The sequence below is a fragment of the Brassica napus genome, chromosome C7 (genome assembly GCF_020379485.1).
Source record: "Brassica napus cultivar Da-Ae chromosome C7, Da-Ae, whole genome shotgun sequence".
Classification (NCBI taxonomy): Eukaryota; Viridiplantae; Streptophyta; class Magnoliopsida; order Brassicales; family Brassicaceae; genus Brassica; species Brassica napus.
Window position 1 is genome coordinate 32,500,573 of NC_063450.1, and position 21,253 is coordinate 32,521,825.

Below are 21,253 nucleotides of genomic sequence, written 5' to 3' on the forward strand. Positions count from 1 at the left end.
AGATTTCTAAAACACTAATTTTTTGCTCTGGAAATAAAGCTCTCTATAGCCATATTTTGATTTTGTAGAGATTTTTTTGTTGTGAGTTTTTTAAGGAAAGCAAAGCTTGATTGGTTGACATATATAGCTGTAGACTAAATTTTGGCTATCCAGAGCATCTACAGCCCCAACCAATCATCCCCATAGACTCTTTTATTTTTTCTGTTTCACCTGCTCTTACGTAGTCATCATTACTGTAACTGTCCAGTCCTTAAATTCTTACTTTCAAATTTCACAACTTTATTTTCAACCCAACACAACCTTTATTCCAAAAATGAATTTTCTTGCAATAACTTAAATCAACGAAAACCGAAAAACATGGAATAGGTCTTTGAAATCATAAGTAATAGCTCTTTAAAACGAAACCCAAATAGATGGCACCTTCCAACTCCTACTCATGCACTCCCTCGTAAGTACCTGCAAAAGGAAAGGTAAATATTGGATTACTCAGTGAGGCTGGGTTCTAGGAACCCACAAACTCATTTCAAAACTCATAACACAAAAAAAACACAAAAAACACAAGTCACAAGCTAATAGAGATTAGAATGCGACAAACAAAAATCAACCTAGACCTCTATGACCTATCGCACTCTCACAAAGGCTCGACCTCCATCGCGGCATTCCTGCGTGGGCACCCAAACCGGGCTACGATCATGAAGCTCCTATGTGAATATCTCGCCTACATCTCATAGGCTCCCCTTGCCCGTCTATCCACGTTCACCATATTCACTTATTCCAAACTCGACATGACTTAATCTTACCCAGAGTCGCTAACCTAACCCCTCCTTACCGTAGGTCACACATCTCATTATCTCGTTCACTTTTATCACATCACTTTCATTCTTATCACACATCTCATCATCTCCTTCACATCACTTTCATTCTTATCACACATCTCATTCATTTTCAACACACAACCGGTTTATCCTTTAACAACCTATCATTTACTAGGTTCATTCATCACAATCAACTATCATCGTACTTTCATCACACCAAAACAAATAAGATATAAATCTAGATAATATTAACAAAGTACTAACGCCCGAAAAATTATATAACTTGAAAAAGGTTCACAGCCGGGTCCTCACTTTAGCTTGACCTGACAATACTGGGTCTAGAAAAAGAAGAAGAGGCGGCCACAAACTCGGATCTGTGTTTCCTCATACACGAGAAGAAGGAGAAAGGGTTTAGATTTCAGATCTGTCATATCCGATGACAAGAAAAAGATGGAATAAATGGATTTGAGCCTTACCTTATGGCTGAGATCGGATCCAGTTACAAACAACATACTGTACTTGAAAAGACGACGGCTAAGGCTCTGGTGGACGACAACTGCGGTGGACGATGGTGTCTATGATAAAGACTCGTAGCCGGCCAGGGGAGAGAGAGAGAGAGAGAGAGAGAGAGAGAGAGAGAGAGAGAGAGAGAGAGAGAGAGAGAGAGAGAGAGAGAGAGAGAGAGAGAGAGAGAGAGTAGAATTGAAGAAGATAAAAGAGAATGAGAAGAAGAAATATGGATCTAGAATTTAGGAGAAGGAAGTTGAATAAAAAAAAAGAGAAGGAAATTGAGTTAGGTTAAATGGTATATTCTGTAAATAGGTGAATTCATAGGTCAATTAAACTTTTACTTATTTTTCAAATTAAAAATAAATAAAAAAGAAAAGAATTAAAAGAGAAGAGTATATTAGAATATAATTTTTGGATCAAGAGTATATCAGCAATTGATTCTGTATACTCAGAGTGGATCAATACGTTTCTCAACCTAAAGCAAAAGATAGGCGGAGAAGGAGAAGAATAAAGAGAAGGAGGAGAAAAAAGAAGAAAAGAAAGATGTGTGAGAGAGAGAGAGAGAGAGAGAGAGAGAGAGAGAGAGAGAGAGAGAGAGAGAGAGAGAGAGAGAGAGAGAGAGAGAGAGAGAGAGAGAGAGAGAGAGAGAGAGAGAGAGAGAGAGAGAGGGCTTTCGGTCTCTAAGATCTATCTGCAGAGCTTCGCTTTAGACTTGTGAATAGAAGAAAATAGAAGGAAAACTTTTAATTTTAAATCTAACTAGATTTGGACCCGCACAATCGTGCGGATATTAATTTTCATGTTCATATATATTTTACATAATTAGAATATATTTTTAAAGTTACTTATATATTTAAATGGTTATATATAATTATTTTAAATATAACAATTTGATAGTCTTCATTCTGTAAGTTAATTGATTATTTTCAATCATCACATATATTTGTTATTTTTTATTATATATATTTTAAAATTATTTTTTATTCAATTATTATAATCATGATCCGTAATTCAAAGCGCTAGATTTCCTTTATCAATATTTTTTTTATGTTTATTCATTTAGGATAATAACTATATATATATATATATATAAAAGTTTAAGATAAGTTAATTTTATACATGAATAATCTAATTTACTAATGTTAACCCGTTCTACCAACATATTATATTTCTAGCATAAATTTTTAATGTTTGTGAAAATAAAATATATTAATTTATCAGTTTAAAATAATTTTATCGTATTTAGTTAAATACAATGTTTTATTTTAAAATGGTAGATATAACTATAAAATAGTAAAGTTTGATATAATTTTTTTCATTTTGTAAAAGATAACTGAGTATATATATTAATGTATAATAACATTAATTTCATTACTAATTGCAAAATTAGTGAAAATATTTATATACAATTTTTGATAATTAAGATATTGTTATAATGTTTTTCAACACATTTGTTAAGAAAATTAAATATATATATATATTTATATTTTAAATTAAAATATATCAAATTATTTTATGATTTAAGTAGTTAAAAGATTATATATTAGCATTAAGGAAATACATTTAATAAAAAATTTAAATGATGATCCAAATAAAAATATCACACATGAATCAAGGTGAGTTTGTTAACCAATCCGGGTTTTTAGGAGTCGATGTTATATTATAAATGATATATTATTAATCTATATTATTAGTAATAAATAAATGATAACTGATTTCTAGTGAAGATCCATTTTTTAAAAAAATCACACATGAATCAAGGTTGTGACTTTTGTTTTAATATATAAGATGGACTATAGATACAGCGGGTCTTCCTCTTAAAACCCAAAAAATTTTGGGTCAGAAGTTTCGGGCCATTACAATTACGACTTTAATTTGAGATGACACAGTACTTGGTGGACCAGCTGGTAGTTACGTTCGATGCTGCGACTAGACCTTGCGTCCTGTTGCGCTGGTGTAGTGCTTTAACTTCTAGATCAAGTTACTAGTCCATCCTTTAGCTCGAGTTCATTATGATATGTTTGTGTTTGTTTGTTTTTGCTGAAATGTAAATGACAATAGGTTTAGAGTTCTTAAGGCTGTTAACGAAGCCTTGATACATCTCCGAGGATGAAGAAGGAAATCGTATCAATTTCAATGCTATCTCTCAGTCTCTCACCGAGCTCACAATGCTCACCAGATCTCACGTTACTCACCCAAGCTCAAGAACATAGTACCAAGTAATACACAAGATGATCACACACCCGAATCTCATGTGTTTCTCTCACCCTCTCTGCTCTACTTTGTGATGACGATGCTCTCAATCTTATCCTGGTGATTCTCTTCTTGATCCTAAGAATCTTGTAACGACATTGCAAGCACACGGAAACTTGTATGACTTACCAAAACGCACAGCGGCATATACATCTCAGGCTTTATCCAGAAAAACCATGACTGCTGTTGGGCCTCACATTATACTCTTGGCCCAACACTTCAGTCTCTAAACACAAACCCGAAAATGGCAAAACCATAAGTGCCAGCTGGCTATCACGTTATATGTGTCAGAGACGTCCTGGGGCATAAAAATGATGATCGTTTGTTCGTAAACCTCACTCTTATTTCTTTCGTGAACGGGACTTCAGCCATTACTTTTAGATCGGGTCAGTTCGTGGCTCGGATTGGTGCATGGACCCATCCATATGCAACAGATATGACGTTATAAATTATCGTTTTACACATGTCCATTTTAACGCGTTAAGATTTCGAAAAGAAATTGAAGGAAGGATTCGAAGAAAATACGTTTTACTTTTCTTTTTTTCTGAACATTACTTTTTACTCGACGCCTCCCCTTTCTCCTTCCTCATCTTATCTTTGCTCATCTCCTTCCTCTCTCTGTCGGTGTCGACATGTCCGGAGCCCTGGTGGTAGTTACGGTGTCGGAACCCTAGATCTGCTCCGGGGGGAACTAGATCCGGCTTCTTGTGACTTGCTACTGGTGTTTCTACGAGGCACTGCAGGTTTGGAGGGAGATGGGTCGGTTTTTAGAGTTTGATTTCGATGGATCTGTTTTCCCCTTTCCGATCTACTCGGAGTCATGGCGGTGATGGCGCGTGAGTGTAGGGTGGACTCACTCCTCTGTTCTTCATGGTTTTATGTCCCGACGGTGGTCGGAGTGGAGTGGAGCGCTAGGTTTCTGTGGTATCGAAGCTTGGCGTCTTGTTTCGATCCATGGTTTTGCTGCCGTTCAAAGGAGGCGTCAGGACTGTATGACGGCGCGTGCTCAATACACTGGTGGTCGTGTGGCAACAGTTTGCTGAGATATCATCCTGTGTAGCTCAAGAGTCGCTGGTTTGCTCTGTCGTCTATGGCAGATTCAGCCGCTTCTCGGCAGTTACTCTTCACATAAAACATAATCTGAATCTATATCCACAATCGTTCGCCTTGTCGGAGCTCTGTTGCTGTCACTTATCGTAAGTGGTGGTGCGGCTTTGGAGTCAAGACGCGTCCGTATGGTGGCGCTCGGAGGTGACGGGGCTGTTGATGCGCATTCTGGTGGTTTTATTTCCGGGCGATGGAGGCTTCTTTAGCTCCGTTGACGTCGGTTCTCTTGTGGGGGGTGGAGGCTTTCATAGATCCACCGTCGCCACTCTTGCTTCCGGGAAGGTGAGGTTTCTTTAACTCTCTTCGCCGGCTTTTGGATTACGGTGAGAGGAGGCTCACATAGCTCCTTGATACCGGTGTGAGACCCTTTGTTTTGGGTGTGGCGATTAGATCGAGGTTTGTAGAGGCGGTTGGTTCTTGTAATCTGTGAGGGATTCGTGGGTCGTCGAGGATGAGATATCAGTTTAAGCTCTCCGGCGACGGCGATGAAGTTTTTAGAAGAAGTTTGTGCGGTTCTCGGCTCGACTGTCCAGCGTTTCTGGTGGTCCAAAGTCGGAGGCGATCTCGGTTATCTGATGAACCCTCCGGCGTGAAGACAGTTCGGCGATGAACGTTTGTGTACGTGCGGAGGCTCTGCAGGTTCGGAGCCCCGGCGGTAGTGGCGTCTCCTTGCGGCGCGCCTAGGGCGATCAACCCGGTTTCTAGTTGTTTGGACCGTGTGGCCGTCTTGTATTTCTTGGGCTTTGGCCCATTGTGTGTTTATGCTTTGTGGCCCGTAGTATCGTGGGCTTTTGTTTAAATCTCGTGCTGTTTGGGCTTCGGCCCTGGGCTTGGCCCATCTATCAATAAAAACAATTTGGGAAAAAAAAAGAACATTACTTTTTACTTTTCTTTCATACAACTTTTTCCGAAACTTACGTTTATGTGTCTTTAGAGTAGAGCCACATGAAATTATATAAATAAAGACTTTGGTCATCACAATATTATAAAATCAATAAATTACACCCACTAGCAATAATTTGATAATATAATTTTATGATTTCCAACTTTTTCGAAACTGACATAATTTACCACGTCAGCACATCACAGCACCACCGCATCACATATGCCGTTCGCATTTGCATACGTCAGTTCCGTCATCACTCGTGACGATCGCACTTTCTTTAATACTATTTTCTTGGTTTGGCTATATTTATTGCGACGGTACTAGTATTTATGTATATATAAAGTTGGTTTTTTCTCTTTTTCTAACAAGTGGCAGATGATTATGTATCTTTTACATTTTATGTTCTTCTTCTTTTAAGTTATTGTAATATAGCCAAGTACATCCTACTCATGAACTATCTAATCTTTTTCGCATTAACTATTATATGAACTATCTAATCTTTTTCGCATTAACTATTATGTATCTATTATCGTATGAAGTTTGATAATATATTTTATTGTTCACTAAAAATTCAAGATGAATAAAAAATAAATAAAATAATAGAAATATAATTTACATATTTAAATTATTCACAACTAAATATAACATAATTTTTTGTTATTTTATCATTTTTAACATTTTCTATTATTTAATTTACAAATTATATAGTTATTTAACTATTCAAAATATAAAAAGACCAAATTAATAAAAAAAAAATAGAGTGCAATACATAATCTGAACATAAGACTTACACAGTCAAAGAGAAAAAGTAAAATACTATAGCAACACTAACTCAATAAAGGTTTGAGGCTGAAAAAAAGATCAACAAAAAAGACTAACATATCTCATCTTACCAATGTCTTGGCTAGAACAAACTGATGTCAAAAAAAGTAAAAAGATAAAATATGAGACAAAACAATCCCCAGCACAAAGGATCGCGATCAAGCACCAAAGCAAAAAACCAAAAAAATGGGTCAGAGAAAGAATAATCATGGGAAGAATAAAGTCACAACGAAACAAAAAGACGCATGTCTAAAGCACCGGAAACACAAAAACCAGCTAAGAGATAAGAAGCACCTCGCAAACTAAACAAGCACATACAAAGTGCTCATACCAGCGAAGAACCACAAAACTCTGAATAGAAGAAACCAAAGCTCCAAAACAAACTCTGAATAGAAGAAACCAAAGCTCCAAAACACTAACTCCACACACCTACACCAATGAATGCACGAGAAGAAAATAAACAACCTGAGTGGGAAAAAATAGAAGCCAACCACCAAAAAAACCAAAGCTTAATCTGGAGACCATAAACAACTTTCCAATCGTACAAAGCGCACACGGAGAAAAACACTATCCAAACCTAGAGTAGCAAATATGGCGAAAAGAAGAACCACAGGAGACGTGATCAGCGATTAAAGGTGTAACGAGATGAGAGAACAAAGAGATAAAAAGAGACAAAATAAAATCAACAAACCGTGGAGGCATCCTCGAAATATGAAAAAGAATATAGAAGTCAGATCGCCAAAAAGCCGATCTTGAAAACCAAGATGAGCAGAGACTATTGACGGCAAATCAGCAACGAGGAAAACAACATCAATGACAACTAAAATCTACCTCAACCCAACGAGATGTAGTTTCTAATCTTAGCCAAGACCTAAGGAAAAAGGACCAATATTGACTGAAATAACATAGAACGTTGTAAGAAACAACCGCACAACATGGAACTAATATGTCTGATCTATAACAAATGCAAAATAATCTCTCAGAAAAAGAAGATGAGGAAAAACAAGAGCATAGAGGTGAATATTTTCCCAATGATGGTGAGAAGCACTGCACTCGGGAGAGGTAAACGAAATACATAGAGGGTGATGGCTCAAGGTCAAAAGATGGAGGAGAGTGCAAGAAACACCTAAAAATAGTAATTTTCAAAAATGTGAAAAATTAAAATATAATTTTGACGCCATTAATCATAGAATCAACAAATGCTTAAAGACAAAGTTATTGAAATTCAATATGTTTTACGTCAGAAACTCACTTCACCACTAATAAATAGTATTATACATATATAACAACACATTATTACAAAGACTAACACTTAATATATTAATTTATTACCTACTACTACGTAACATAATAAAACATCAAATAATATTTTTTGCAAATAAATACTGAACACATAATCACATCATCATAAATCATATTTAAGAACAATAAAATAATATTCCACATCATCAGAAATCATATTTAAGAACAATAAAACAATATTCTGCGCGAAGCAACCCCTAGTATTATTAAAAAAAAGAACTTTATAACCAATAACGTAAACAACACTTGACAACAAGATATAAACCTACTATCTAAAACTTTTTACACTAATAACGCGTAATAATAATTTTGTATTTTATGTGAGCACATAAGTGATGAACTTTTTCGTATGTAATTTTTATTTATATCATCCTTACTTAATTAATTTTGAATAAATATCTGAATTATTTTAAAACAAACAAATTGACAAATTGAATAATATTCTCATATTCTCTCTAGATTACCTTTGAGTTTAAAAAATTTCATATTTTATTTAAAGTATAAATGTATATTTTTTATTAAAACAAATCTTTTAAATATTTAACTAATTTGTAATGATTATTAAATTCATCTATGATTTTTTATTAAATTTGAGATATTAATTAATTTAAAAGGATACAAAATAGATACGGTGTATTACAGTTTTCGGTTTGATAATTTGAACTAAATGGGTGTTTTACAAATTAGACGTATTATAGGTTACAGAATCAAAGATTTAAATTATATAAATAGTTTGGTTAAGAAACATGCAGGGTCAAAACCTTAAATACAAATATACCTTTAACCATGAAGAGACAATGATAGTTTGATTAATGTTCATGTTTTAATAAAAGAGATAATACTAACAATTTAAAATAATAAATTAAATTATAATATGCTAACTATAAAATTGTTATGTTTTGAAAATGATATAGTAAACCATTAGTAATATGGTAAATGAATTATATGTCAATAATTATGTAAAACAAATATTTATATACATAAAAGTGAAAACAAACATCCATTCGGTTAGTTAGTTAGTTTGGGGATAATTTAAAAATTAAAAATGCTTAAAATGTTTTCTCCTCATACGTACACGTCAATTATTAATATATATTTTTCGAAAATCTTTTCATGAACTTTTTCAAAAAATGGTAAGAAAATTTCTTATAAATTTCATGATAAAAATGAAAAATATAGACTAAATTAGATTCACCTTGATGCATAATTAGTTTTAAGTAGAGAAGTGATTGTATATCGCAAATAACACTTATATTTTAGCTACAAATTAATAATCTAGTTTCAGTTCATGAGTGACAAGTGATTTTTTTTTATAGACTGTGGGATTTGTTAGCTTTTGGAATAAAATAATTTTAAATTATATCTTGTAATATTCTTACAACTTGATTTGAATGACATAAATTTTTTTTTTGATACTAAATGACATAAAATTCTCATTACATCAATTTCACAACTATTCCAAAAAAACTACAAGGAATTTTTTTTTTTTTTTTTTTTTGCTAAAACTACAAAGAAAACATACCGAAGTAATCTTCTACTTTTTTTTTTGTCAACAAAGTAATCTTCTACAGTTTTGAAAAAGAATATATTCCATATTTAACCAATTCCATTAACTTTATCCTATCATTTTTTTTATCTGTTGTAATATCCCATTCTACCTAATTAATTTAGGGCAAATCTTCAAAATAACACTTTTCTAAGTTTATATCACAAAAATAGCATTCAAAAACCAAAATGACCAAAATAGCACATTTCTAAGTTTATCCTTTGAAAATTTTAATTTTTTTATTTTTCAAAATTTGAAATCTTATCTCCAAAACCTCATTTCTCAACCCTAAACCATAAACCCTAAACCCTAAACCATAAACCCTAAACCCTAAACTCTAAACCCTAAACCCTAAAATCTAAACCCTAAACCCTAAACTCTAAACCCTAAACCCTAAACCCTAAACCCTAAATCCTAAACCCCACCCTTTAACTCTAAACCTTAAGTTTGTGACTTTTGATAAAACATTAAGTGCTATTTTTGTGTCTTTTGACTTTGAGTGCTAGTTTGGGAACAAAAACTTGATTTAGTGTTATTTTTGTCTTTTTCTCGTTACTTTACTTACTTTAGTGTTTCCCATTTACACCGTAAACGCTTAAAAAGATGAAACGTAGCCACGTTTCCTAGTAACTTGTCCATGAAAACTTTTGGCCTCGCCTCATACACGGATTTTCCAAGTCTTTGTTTTCTCTTTTGTCAACTTTCATTCGAGTCTTTCTTTATTGCATTTTGCGACCATGTTTTCAATCTAAGCTTACGTCATCATTAGCTTAACTGAAATTACTAAATCTTTTTCTTTTATAAATTGTTTCCCTCAGCTGTCTCTTTCTTACACCGTCACTTCACCTGTTTGTGTCCTCTTTCTTCTCAAACTCTAATATATCCTTTTAAATATCCCTTTCCTTCTTGACTTTTCCTCAACTCTCTCTCTCTCTCTCTTCCCTTTTTTCTTGATAAATAGATTCCAATTTGGTTCTTTCCTCCCTCCATTTGCCTTCTCTTTGATTAATCTTCAAACTTAATCTTGAGGTTGTGATGAAGATCACAAAGCCGTGGTTTTGATTCTTCGATAGATCTATTCCTTCGTTGTCAAGATTCTTTTTTGACTTTCTTTTTGTACACTAATTCTGAGGTCTAAGAGTAATGTTCTGTCTGAAAATTTTGAACTTTTCTTCGGTCTTGTCCGTATAGATCATACCTCAAATTCCAAAGTTGTCTTTTTCTTCCTCTTTTCGTCCTGGGTTTGTAGGGATTGATATGTTTTCCTTATATGAAATGTAAAGTTAGAGCCTTTGAATCTGTTTGAGACTTTGAAAATCTTGATCTCCATGGATCAAAGTTAGGAGCTTTTTGAGTTAAAGTTTCTGCAAAAAGAACAAAAAAATGGCTACTTTAACTGAGCCATCATCATCCTTAAGCTTCACGTCGTCTCATTTCTCTAATGTCTCTGTTGGGTCTAACCATTTCTCACCAAGCTCAGCTTCTAACCTCGAAGTTGTTAGTCTAAGCAAACTCAGCTCCAATCTTGAGCAGCTTCTTAGTAGTAACCCAGATTGTGATTACACAGATGCAGAGATCATTGTGGATGGTGTCCCTGTTGGTGTTCACAGATGCATTTTATCTGCAAGAAGCAAGTTCTTCCAGGAGCTGTTCAAGAAAGATAAGAAAAGTTCCAAAATTGAGAAACCAAAGTACCATTTGAAAGAGGTGTTGCCTTATGGAGCTGTTGGGTATGAAGCTTTTGTTTATTTCCTGAGTTATATCTACACTGGGAGGTTAAAGCCATTTCCTTTGGAGGTTTCCACTTGTGTTGATTCAGTTTGTGCTCATGATTCTTGTCGACCTGCTATTGATCTCGTCGTTGAGTTGATGTATGCTTCATCTATTCTCCAAGTGCCAGAGCTTGTTTCGTCTTTTCAGGTTTGTAAATGCTTTCTCTTTGGCTTCTTGATTCAGAGATAGTAACGGTTCTGCTTTTTTATGTTGTTTGTTTGCAGCGAAGGCTTTGTAACTTTGTGGAGAAGTCTCTTGTTGAGAACGTTCTTCCGATTCTTTTGGTAGCTTTCAACTGTAAGCTGACTCAGCTTCTTGATCAATGTACTGAGAGAGTGGCGAGGTCAGATCTCTACAGGTTCTGTATCGAAAAGGAGGTTCCTCTAGAAGTAGCGGAGAAGATCAAACAGATACGTCTCAAGTCTCCACAAGAAGAAGAAGAAAACAGTCCCAAGGTTTCGGATAAAATCCTCAAGGCGTTGGATTCAGATGACGTTGAGCTTGTGAAGCTTCTTTTGACCGAGTCAGATATCACTCTAGATGAAGCCAATGGTCTTCATTACTCAGTGGTGTATAGTGATCCCAAAGTTGTTGCCGAGATTCTTACTCTTGATATGGGTGATGTTAACCACAGAAACTCACGTGGCTACACGGTTCTGCATCTCGCAGCCATGCGCAAAGAGCCGTCCATCATCATATCTCTTCTCAAGAAAGGTGCCAATGCGTCTGGCTTCACCTGTGATGGACGCAGTGCGGTTAATATATGTAGAAGATTGACAACTCCAAAGGATTATCATACTAAAACAGCTGCGAAAGGGAGGGAAGCTAGTAAAGCACGGTTATGTATAGATCTCTTGGAAAGAGAAGTAAGGAGGAACCCTATGGTTGTTGAGTCACCAATGTGTTCTCTTTCTATGCCTGAAGATCTCCAAATGAGACTGTTATACTTAGAAAAGAGAGGTAAGTTTGACTGATAATTGGCGATTCTTCTGTATCATTTATGATATTTTTGTTTTAAGTAACAAACCTTTTTTGTTGCAGTGGGGCTTGCTCAGTTGTTCTTTCCAACAGAAGCTAAAGTGGCTATGGACATTGCAAATGTAGAAGGTACAAGCGAGTTCACTGGTCTTCCACCACCTTCAAATGGGTTAACCGGAAACCTGAGTCAGGTTGATTTAAACGAAACTCCTCACATGCAAACCAGAAGACTTCTTACTCGTATGGAAGCTCTAATGAAAACAGGTTAGACAATCTTTGCTCTTCTTTTGTTCTTTTCTCTTGGCTGACTTAACCAAACGCTTCACAATGCAGTTGAGACCGGTCGTAGGTACTTTCCATATGGGTCAGGGGTCCTAGATAAGTATATGGAGGAGTACATAGACGATGATCTACAGATTGAGAAGGGATCTCCACAGGAGAGAAGACTGAAAAGAATGAGATATAGAGAGCTTAAGGATGATGTCCAAAAGGCGTATAGCAAAGACAAAGAGTCTAAGATTGCACGGTCCTGTCTTTCAGCTTCATCCTCGCCTTCTTCTTCGTCTTCTTTAAGAGATGGTCTGAAGAACTCAACATGAAACTTTAGTACAAATATGTGGTTTGATATCTGTTGAAAAGGTTTTCCGTTTTGGGTGTTGTTTAGATACTTTAGGTTCAGTTTAAATAAAAGAGGGATGGGTAGTTAGTCTTACAACAGTAAAATTACTTGCTAACGCAAAACATTCTAACTACATGCAACCTTTTGATTTTAATATTTTGGTATATACTTTCAGTTTCAGACTATACAAGAGACCCTCAGATACCTGAACTAAAACAAACAAAAAATACCATAAAACATAGATGAGAGATGATCTTTTGTCATAATTACCAGACATGGACTAATGGAGGACAATAATAGAGTACAAAACCAAATTGTCTAAATAACCTGTAATAGTGCATCCTGGACAAGAACTGTGGCAGGTATGTCCCAGTAAATAGTTATTAGCTGGTTTCTTTGGTCTACATCAATACTTGGTCTCTTTCAACAAAGAAAGCGTTTCAAGTAGGCATCATAAGGTGTGCCTTTCCTCCTCTCAGTAGCCACAGAAGAAACGGTATCAACCGAGCACAGGCCAATAGGTTGATAACAATTTGTTGAGCTTTTCAGTCCAGACGAAGAACCACTTCATTGAGTTTAGTAGTGCATCAACATTAGCTATATACTCAAGGAGGATCTCTGTTCTTTCCTTGTTCCATTTGTGGGCATTTATATCACTATACTGATGAACAAACGCTTCAGTCAAACTCAAAGGCGATAATACTTCAAGATGCATCAACATATATTCTCTAACCCTCTCTTCAGGTAGATGATTTCTTTATACTTTCCCACGTAGCTGGACCTTCAGGGTGGGTATTAACAAAGTATGACAAAAACCTGGTATTAGAAATACCCACAATAGTGCCTAGTGTCAGCCTCGGCACCACTGCATCTCTTTCCCTCAGCCAAATATACATTGAGAATCTCTGATTTATTCTCTCCATACTATAACACAAATACGTAGGTGACTCAACAAGAGATTCCACTGGATAACCTAAATAATCTTTTAGAAGGTTGATCTTCTTCTCAATGACATCTCTAGGCCGGCTGAGTATATGAGGAGCCCTCTTAACAACCTCCGTAACCACATTATAATCCAAACCAGCTTTCACAAGGCAATCAAATCTCTCTTGTAGCTCATCTCCCCTCCCTTGGAACCTCTTCAGAGCACTCACCATCTCATCGGAGTTCTCTACATACCCTATCTTCAACAAGAAGGCTCTCTTCTCTGCGTTCCTAAAATCTAATGAATCAAGTTCAATTCTTCTCTTTGTTGTTTTAGAAGCTAAACTGAACAGTTTCAAAGGGTCTTCCTTAATGATCTGATGTAACTCTTCTCTTCCGATCTTCAGTTTACTGCAAACAGCCTTTGGTCCTAGCAGAGAAGATGAACAGATAAGCTTCATGTGTTGCTGTAAAATACTAACGATAAACTCCTTTTCCATTCTGATACGCATCATGTACTTCAAAGCGGCCAAAATGCTTTTTGCAGACTTCTCAAGTAACATCTCTGGGTGGTCTCTAACTAACTTATCGATTTCACTCATCTCAAGTCCCACTTTAAGTAGCTTACCAAACATCACATAAGCTTTCTTCCCAGAAGTTTCACCAACCAAATCAGGATACGTTTTCAAAAGACTACTCAGCTTCTCCTCTTTGAATCCCATCTTCTCAAGAAGCTCAATTGTCTCAAGAACACTCCCCCAGTTATATGTTTTTCTATCAGACAAATAACGCCCAAGCCAATCACATGCCATGTCTAAATCCTTTAACTTACCAACCACAGCAACAAACTCACTATCAATACCACCGACCAGAAGCGACGGGCAATAAGTTACAAGCTTAATGACTATAGGCTTCCCAAGACCCAATCTCTCATAAGCTTCAAGTTTCGACAGCAAAACCCCATTCTCGTATCCGAAAATCTCTCTTGCTTCTTTATACACACAACCAATCTTGCTACGAGGAATCCCATAGTTGCAAAGAACATGGAAATTCTCAAACAGGACACTGTCGTCACTCAAAAGCACAAGGTCTCGTTGGAGAAAACGAGAGATCTCAGAAGGACGCAGACCCATGCTCTCGAAAAAGGGTTCAAACTCGTTGATGGGATTGTACCTTAGAAACTTAGTCAAAGAGTGAGATATATCCTCTTTCCTAGTATCGATCTTGGACAACAAAGAGGAGATAAACCGAGGGGAGTTGTTACTTATATGCTCTGCATCAACGAAGCTGAGAGTTCTAGTGTGATGCACGTAATCAAAGAGAGCCTTTTGAGCTTCGTTCTTCATAGCTCGCGAAACACGGTTCCCGAAAACGCGTGTGGGTGACTGAGACCAGTGTCTTAAAGAAGATTGATCACCCCCACAGACAAATCTACCACTTTGGAAACATCTAACAGTACAAAGTTTGGATTTTGAAACTTGGGTTCGATGAGCAATGGAGGAGAGAGAAATGCCGATGTTAAACTGAGCTCTGAAACGCATCATTGCAACCTGAGACCATGGCAAGAGATATGGAAGATTCATTCAAAAAAAAAGGTTTCTTTTCTTAGCAGCAATTCAGCGAAAGAATTGAAATTTACCAGAAGCTATGGACCATTACGCGATTGAATCATCCATCTTCACCTGATTCGTCGCTCAAAATCTCTCTCTCTCTCTCACACACTTTGCTAAAACCTCAATGTTAGGGTTTTTAGTTTTGCGCCTGTGATATTCAGGCGACCACGCCACCACGGGATATAAATTGCTAATTGGTCCTTGAACTCTCATTTTCTTACTAATATGATCGACCAGGCTACCAACTGTTGTTTTGTTCCCCCAAATTAATAAGAGAAATTTGCCAAAACAGAACTGCATGATTGTCCTTTTGGTTTAATACCATTCTTAAATTGTCATTTTAGTATAATTTTTTTCATTATCTCTAAACTAATCCTTGATTAAAATTTTAATAAAAAGGAATATTTTGGTATAATACCATCCTTAAATTTTCATTTTAGTATAATTTTTTTCATTATCTCTAAACTAATCCTTGATTAAAATTTTAGTAAAAAGGAAAAAACGTTTAAATTGAAAATTTTAGTTTTTTTATTAAAAAGTTTAATATAAGTTTACAGACGCGTAAAACTTTTTATAAAAATAAAATGTTGTAAAACGTTTTTATAAAGTTTATTTAACGTTTTTTATTAAAAACTTTTTATAAAGTTTAAAAAGTTTATCTTATTAAAGTTTTATTAAAAACATTTAGAGAGTTTTATTTTTATTAAAAACGTTTTACAAAGTTTTATTTTTATTTTTTTACATACATTTTAAAAATGTTAAAATTAAAAAGTTTATATTTTTTATTAAAACGTTTAATAAAAAGGAAAAAAACGTTTAAAAAAAAAGTTTAATAGAAAAAGGAAAAGTGCGTACACGTTTTAAGAAAGTTAGAATATTACAACTACTTTTTGATATTTTTGACAAAATAAAAATCGGCCAAATGCACGTTTTACAGAAGTAGTATATTACAAATATTTTTAGAATATTTTCTCAACTGAAACTTTTATAATTTTCGTCAAAATCAGGTTTTCTTATCCGAAGAAGACACTTTTTACACTGTGTAGAACGAAGACAAAAATCTCATAAGCAGACACTACCTCATGTAGCCGTCACAGTAATGTCTAGATTTCACATTGTGAGAGTTGTAGAATACATAATAAAAGTAGAAGCTGCATTCAACAGAAAAATATCTATCTTTACAATTAGTAGAATTCACATTTTCCCTATTTAGAATTTTAAGTAAAGGTAGATTGTTCGTTCTAAAAAAAAAAGTAAACGAACTTGTTTAATCTATAATTCACTTTCTACTAACCCATTTTCCGTAGAAGATGAGTTCTACTTTTAGTAGAACATAACTTTAAAATTTAATTTATTAATTTTTTCAACCAAAAAAATATCAGTTTGTGTATATGAATGTTTTATCAATTGTTTCTATTTTTTACAATTTTTTTGATTCATAAAACTATTTATTTCATTAACTTTTGGAATTGGAAAAGGTAAAAGAGAGAAAAAATAGACAAAAAAGTTTTTATACGAAAGGGATAAGCATGCTGAATTTTTGTTCTGTTTTAGCATTTTTTTTCTTATTTCATTAAATTTTAAAAATAAAAAGGATAAAAAGAGAAAAATGGACAAAAAAAATTTATACCAAAGGGACAACCATGCAGTTTTTTAATTTAAAATAACTTTTTCTACTAAATTCCTATTTTTAAAATATGTTTGTAAGAAAAGGACTATATCAGTTCATGGTATTATGTATTGATTAAATGTTTTAGATTTAAAATAAATATTATTATTTGATGTATTTAATGTATAAAATATATATCACAAAATAAATGAATTTTAAGATGCAATTCAATACAATAACACCAAAATATTGATTGAGAACAAAATTAGAATCTATACAATTTGAAAGCAGATTTTTTTATTAATTTATTATATATAATATTTTATCAAGTATTAATTTATAAAATTTATACTATCTTTCGCAGAAAATAGGTAAACCACGGCCTTTACCTAAAGCATAACGCTAACCTTTTTGGTGGGTTTTAAAACCTTGACTTTGTGAAAAATATATAAAAAGCTCTTACGTTAAAAACGTTCATTAAAATAACTATGACAAAAATGTTTTATTTAAAAACATGTTCTTCTAGTTTTTTTTGTCTCACTAGTCGTTTTCTTCTTTCTCCACATTAGGTTAAACATAGAAAACACTGTAATTTTCTACAGAAGTTGAAGAAAAAAAAATTCAAAACGCACATATTTTTATTTTTATCTAGTTAGGAATGAGGGATAGCCAAAAAATCTAATTGAGAATGAGCTAAATCCAATTTTTATCTAATTCATCGGAATTTTGATTATTTAGAATTAAAAAAAAAAGATTTATATTGTTTTCATTGTTACGTGATAATTTGTATAGCAAGGGTGATGCGAAAGATGACAAATTCAACGTTAGGGAAGATGACGAAGAAAACACAGACAAAATAACATGTTCTTCCTTATTGTGAACATAGAATGTGTGCTAGGTACATATGGACTAATTTGTATAAGAGGTATGGTGATTAAACAAGTATTTTACGCATTGCATTCTAGAAAATGGCAAAAACATATAGTTTTTGAGCAAATGAGTTTCAGATTCTAATCAAGAAGATTATGAAGATCATATGCGAATGCGATGGTCCGCATGTCATTGGTCCATGTATAAGTTAAAAGTTTATTATGTTAATAGTTAATTAAATTTAAACTCAGTCTGTTTTCACTGTTAATTATTATTTTGATGATGTAGAAAATGTGAATCATTTAAGAGTGTCATCAGTGGTGGACGGTTTTAAATCATTTGTTGGGTTGCTTGAAGATATTCAAATACATGTCCTGATAAGACTACATACAATGGAGTAGTTCGAATCTTTTGTTCAACGGTTGAAACCATTGTAAAAGGTAGTTGAATTTTTTAAAATGCATAAGTGGATTAAATAGGGGCATTTAACTAGTTGAAACCCAAAAATATGAAACCATTTGTGGCATAGGAGAGTGAACAAGTCAAAACAGAGGAGATACCATAAAAGATAAACCTTGATGCTAGAGGAAGAGTGAACAAGTCAAAACAGAGTGAACAAGTCAAAACAGAGGAGATACCATAAAAGATAAACCTTGATGCTAGAGGAAGAGGCCCTCAACAGAGTACCATTACTCTGCCGCTCTCAGAGGAAAAAAAACTTGAGGAGAAGCTCTACAAACCTTGAAAATTCGTGATTCAAGATCCGTCAAGAAGCAAGTCGGAGATGATTAGAGAGGAGGCAGTGATCCTCCCGAGCAAATCAGCAAGTCTTGTAGGCTCAGATCTGACGCTGACGATCAGAGGAAGCTGAGAGACAAAGACATCGGGCTTTTCAAACTGTCAAGGCCTAGTCTACATTCCAGAGAAGGGAGGCTCGCACATCTTCCGTTTAGGACTGTCGCCAAAGAGAACCAAAGCTGCAAGCACAAAGAGGCTGTGACGGCGGTTGCTAAAGATAGTGAATGTGGCTAAGATAAACACAGATTGGCGGGGGAGGAAAAGAAAAATCTACGGTGAATGGCACGTTGATTTTTATCCAAGGGGACCGGCAGCACCATTCATCGTAGATTTTTCTTTTCCTTCTATGCTGTAAATCATTGTTGTCCCCGTATATTTCTATACTTTTCCTAAGATAATATTATTAAAGTTGTGTGTTTAAACAAACCATCTGTTTTTATAAAAGATAGTTTTTATTCTAATTTTGGCTTTTAGAAGTAAATAGACAAATAATATGTATAAAAGACTTTTGTGGCTAATGTTGTACAACCCCATTTTGTCAAAATACATTTTTGACTTTTTGAAATGTATATCTTCTACTTAGGTATCAAAAACACGTAAAAATAGGCGGTTTCCATTTCTTGTCACAAATCACAATACGAAACTACAAATATGTAATTAAAAAATCAATAGTTTAGTTTAGTACTTCTCTGTTAACCTCTATTTGTTAAGGGTGTTAACCAGTGCGGACTGGCCCAGTAGTGATTACTTGAGGGAGCTTCGGTCTCAATACGGAAAGCTACCTGAATTCAATTCGCACTGGCTACCGGGGCATTCACATTCTCTCTCCGAGGGAGGAAAGGGGCAACCCAGTACCCCCTATTTGTTAAGGGTGTTGTTTGGAATTAAAGATAAACATACGGATCCTTTCGTAATTTCCATACTTGTTGTGTCGTCGTATTCACGAGCCGTATAGTATTTGTTCCTTTTACCTCTCTCTCTCTCTCTCTATCTATCGGTTGTGTGTTGTGGAAGCTTGTTAGCTTTCTCTCTTCTCCGTCATTCGATTGTCAACGCGTTTATCTCAACTGCGATCTCGTTGATCAGAGGATTCCCCGAGCTTCAGATCAAAAATCATGGCCACCGCTGGAAACAAGAACATCAACGCCAAATTGGTTAGTATTCTGATTCTTTTATTAGCTATAGATTCTTTTTTTATCCTCGGATCGTGAATTGGACTGATCTTTGGGGAGAATTTTGATTGGATCGTTGATTTCCGATTATATTCTTCCGATCGCATAGATTGCATGTTTGTGTATCTTTTCATGGACTATCCGATCTGGTAGCTTTGTTTTATCAATGGCAGATTGCGTTTAGCTACTTTGTTTGTATCTCTAGATTCTCTACTTTGATTGATTGCGTGGAATGATCTTAGTAGTTTGATTGTGGACAATTTTATCATTTTAACTATGTTAGCAGAAGACAGTTTCTGTATCATTCCTTTATTTTTGTTTTGGTGGTTAAACTTGGTTAAGTTCTTCAGGTACTGCTTGGGGATGTTGGAGCTGGAAAATCAAGTCTTGTGCTTCGGTTCGTCAAAGATCAGTTTGTTGAATTCCAGGTTTGTGTAGATTCTCGCCATTAGTCTTTTTTTTCTTGAGGAGGTTTTGATACTTGTTGTGAACAGGAATCAACGATAGGTGCAGCCTTCTTCTCTCAAACATTGGCTGTGAATGATGCAACTGTCAAGTTTGAGATTTGGGATACAGCTGGCCAGGAACGTTACCATAGCTTGGCTCCTATGTACTACAGGGGTGCTGCTGCTGCCATTATTGTCTTTGACATTACTAATCAAGTACCTATTATTCTCTATCCCTTGCACTGATCAGCTGTGTGATTTTTGGGCCTACTTTAACTCTTTTTCTTTCTATTGTCTGTCACAGGGCTCATTTGAGAGGGCGAAGAAATGGGTTCAGGAACTGCAGGCTCAAGGTTAGAAAAACCGGTCTACATTCATATATTGCTAGTGAAGCGTCTTTGCTATAATGGGGATTTGACTATATATTCAGGCAATCCTAATATGGTGATGGCTCTTGCTGGAAACAAAGCTGATTTATTAGATGCAAGGAAAGTGTCTGCAGAGGTAAACCTAATCTTCCTCTCCTGGAACTCAAAGTAGATGGAAAAGTGCTAACACACACTTTGGGACAGAGATTCGAGTGATGGAATCAGCTTTTGCATTTCTGAATTGTGTTGTTAAGTAGTTCATGATGGTTATATTATTCGTCTCTCACTTGCAGGAGGCAGAGACATATGCTCTAGAGAACAGCCTTTTCTTCATGGAAACCTCAGCCAAGACTGCAACAAATGTCAAAGACATATTCTATGAAATCGGTGAGTCTTTCTTACATTCAAGCAACCAATTTCAAAACGAGTATCTTGCTTTTGACTCATTTCCTTCCCACTTTTTTTTTCCTTGCTTACAGCAAAAAGGCTACCACGTGTACAGCCAACAGAAAACCCAGCAGGAATGGTTCTCCCCAGTGGGCCAGCAGCTACTGCAGTGAGTTCATCATGTTGTGCTTAAGAGACCTCTCTCTCTTGGTTAGTCACAGTAGCAAGAAACATCGAGACTCTTTATGTGTTTTCTTCTTGTCGTTTTACTTCGCTTTGCATTGTATATCAAGATGCTTCCAACCCTGTGGAAATCTAAAGATACTTGTATTTGAAGAGGTTTGAATCTTATTTGTAATTAGATATATCACAACTTACTATGCGTGTGATCGCTTCTATATATTTTGTGCACTAAAATCCTTTTTCCTTGCGTTAATATTCTCTAAGGTTATGTA

At 35.0% G+C, this 21,253-nt stretch overlaps 3 protein-coding genes and 1 long non-coding RNA gene across 4 annotated transcripts; 2 read left to right on the plus strand and 2 right to left on the minus strand.

Annotated features, from left to right (window-relative positions):
* Nucleotides 1–282: 282 nt before the first annotated feature.
* On the minus strand, nt 283–1,875 carry LOC106419129. Its single transcript, XR_007325995.1, has 2 exons — nt 1,292–1,875; nt 283–1,189 (listed from the first exon to the last, which is right to left on the minus strand). It is a non-coding gene; the product is annotated as an uncharacterized LOC106419129 (long non-coding RNA).
* An 8,224-nt stretch (nt 1,876–10,099) lies between these two features.
* LOC106391283 (regulatory protein NPR3) lies at nt 10,100–12,796 on the plus strand. The gene is made up of 4 exons (XM_013831900.3): nt 10,100–11,161; nt 11,239–11,974; nt 12,056–12,256; nt 12,326–12,796. The coding sequence occupies exons 1-4, from the start codon at nt 10,625–10,627 to the stop codon at nt 12,589–12,591; spliced, it is 1,740 nt and encodes a 579-aa protein (XP_013687354.1). The 5' UTR covers nt 10,100–10,624; the 3' UTR covers nt 12,592–12,796.
* Nucleotides 12,734–15,434, minus strand: LOC106391271 (transcription termination factor MTEF18, mitochondrial). Its single transcript, XM_013831889.3, has 2 exons — nt 15,175–15,434; nt 12,734–15,085 (listed from the first exon to the last, which is right to left on the minus strand). Exon 2 carries the CDS (start codon nt 15,077–15,079, stop codon nt 13,352–13,354), a length of 1,728 nt encoding a protein of 575 aa, XP_013687343.2. The 5' UTR covers nt 15,080–15,085; nt 15,175–15,434; the 3' UTR covers nt 12,734–13,351.
* Nucleotides 15,435–19,340: 3,906 nt separating this feature from the next.
* On the plus strand, nt 19,341–21,215 carry LOC106391297 (ras-related protein RABF2a-like). The gene is made up of 7 exons (XM_013831918.3): nt 19,341–19,579; nt 19,948–20,025; nt 20,092–20,259; nt 20,348–20,396; nt 20,474–20,547; nt 20,705–20,798; nt 20,891–21,215. The coding sequence occupies exons 1-7, from the start codon at nt 19,541–19,543 to the stop codon at nt 20,989–20,991; spliced, it is 603 nt and encodes a 200-aa protein (XP_013687372.2). The 5' UTR covers nt 19,341–19,540; the 3' UTR covers nt 20,992–21,215.
* Nucleotides 21,216–21,253: the final 38 nt, after the last annotated feature.

Bases quoted from the DNA above. Each gene is read 5' to 3' on its own strand.
- LOC106391283 (XM_013831900.3), top strand. From the start codon at position 10,625: ATGGCTACTTTAACTGAGCCATCATCATCCTTAAGCTTCACGTCGTCT. The intron at 11,162-11,238 runs GTTTGTAAATGC...GTTTGTTTGCAG, and splicing joins AGCTTGTTTCGTCTTTTCAG to CGAAGGCTTTGTAACTTTGT. The intron at 12,257-12,325 runs GTTAGACAATCT...TTCACAATGCAG, and splicing joins GGAAGCTCTAATGAAAACAG to TTGAGACCGGTCGTAGGTAC.
- LOC106391271 (XM_013831889.3), bottom strand. From the start codon at position 15,079: ATGATGCGTTTCAGAGCTCAGTTTAACATCGGCATTTCTCTCTCCTCC.
- LOC106391297 (XM_013831918.3), top strand. From the start codon at position 19,541: ATGGCCACCGCTGGAAACAAGAACATCAACGCCAAATTG. The intron at 20,397-20,473 runs GTTAGAAAAACC...CTATATATTCAG, and splicing joins TCAGGAACTGCAGGCTCAAG to GCAATCCTAATATGGTGATG. The intron at 20,548-20,704 runs GTAAACCTAATC...TCTCACTTGCAG, and splicing joins CAAGGAAAGTGTCTGCAGAG to GAGGCAGAGACATATGCTCT.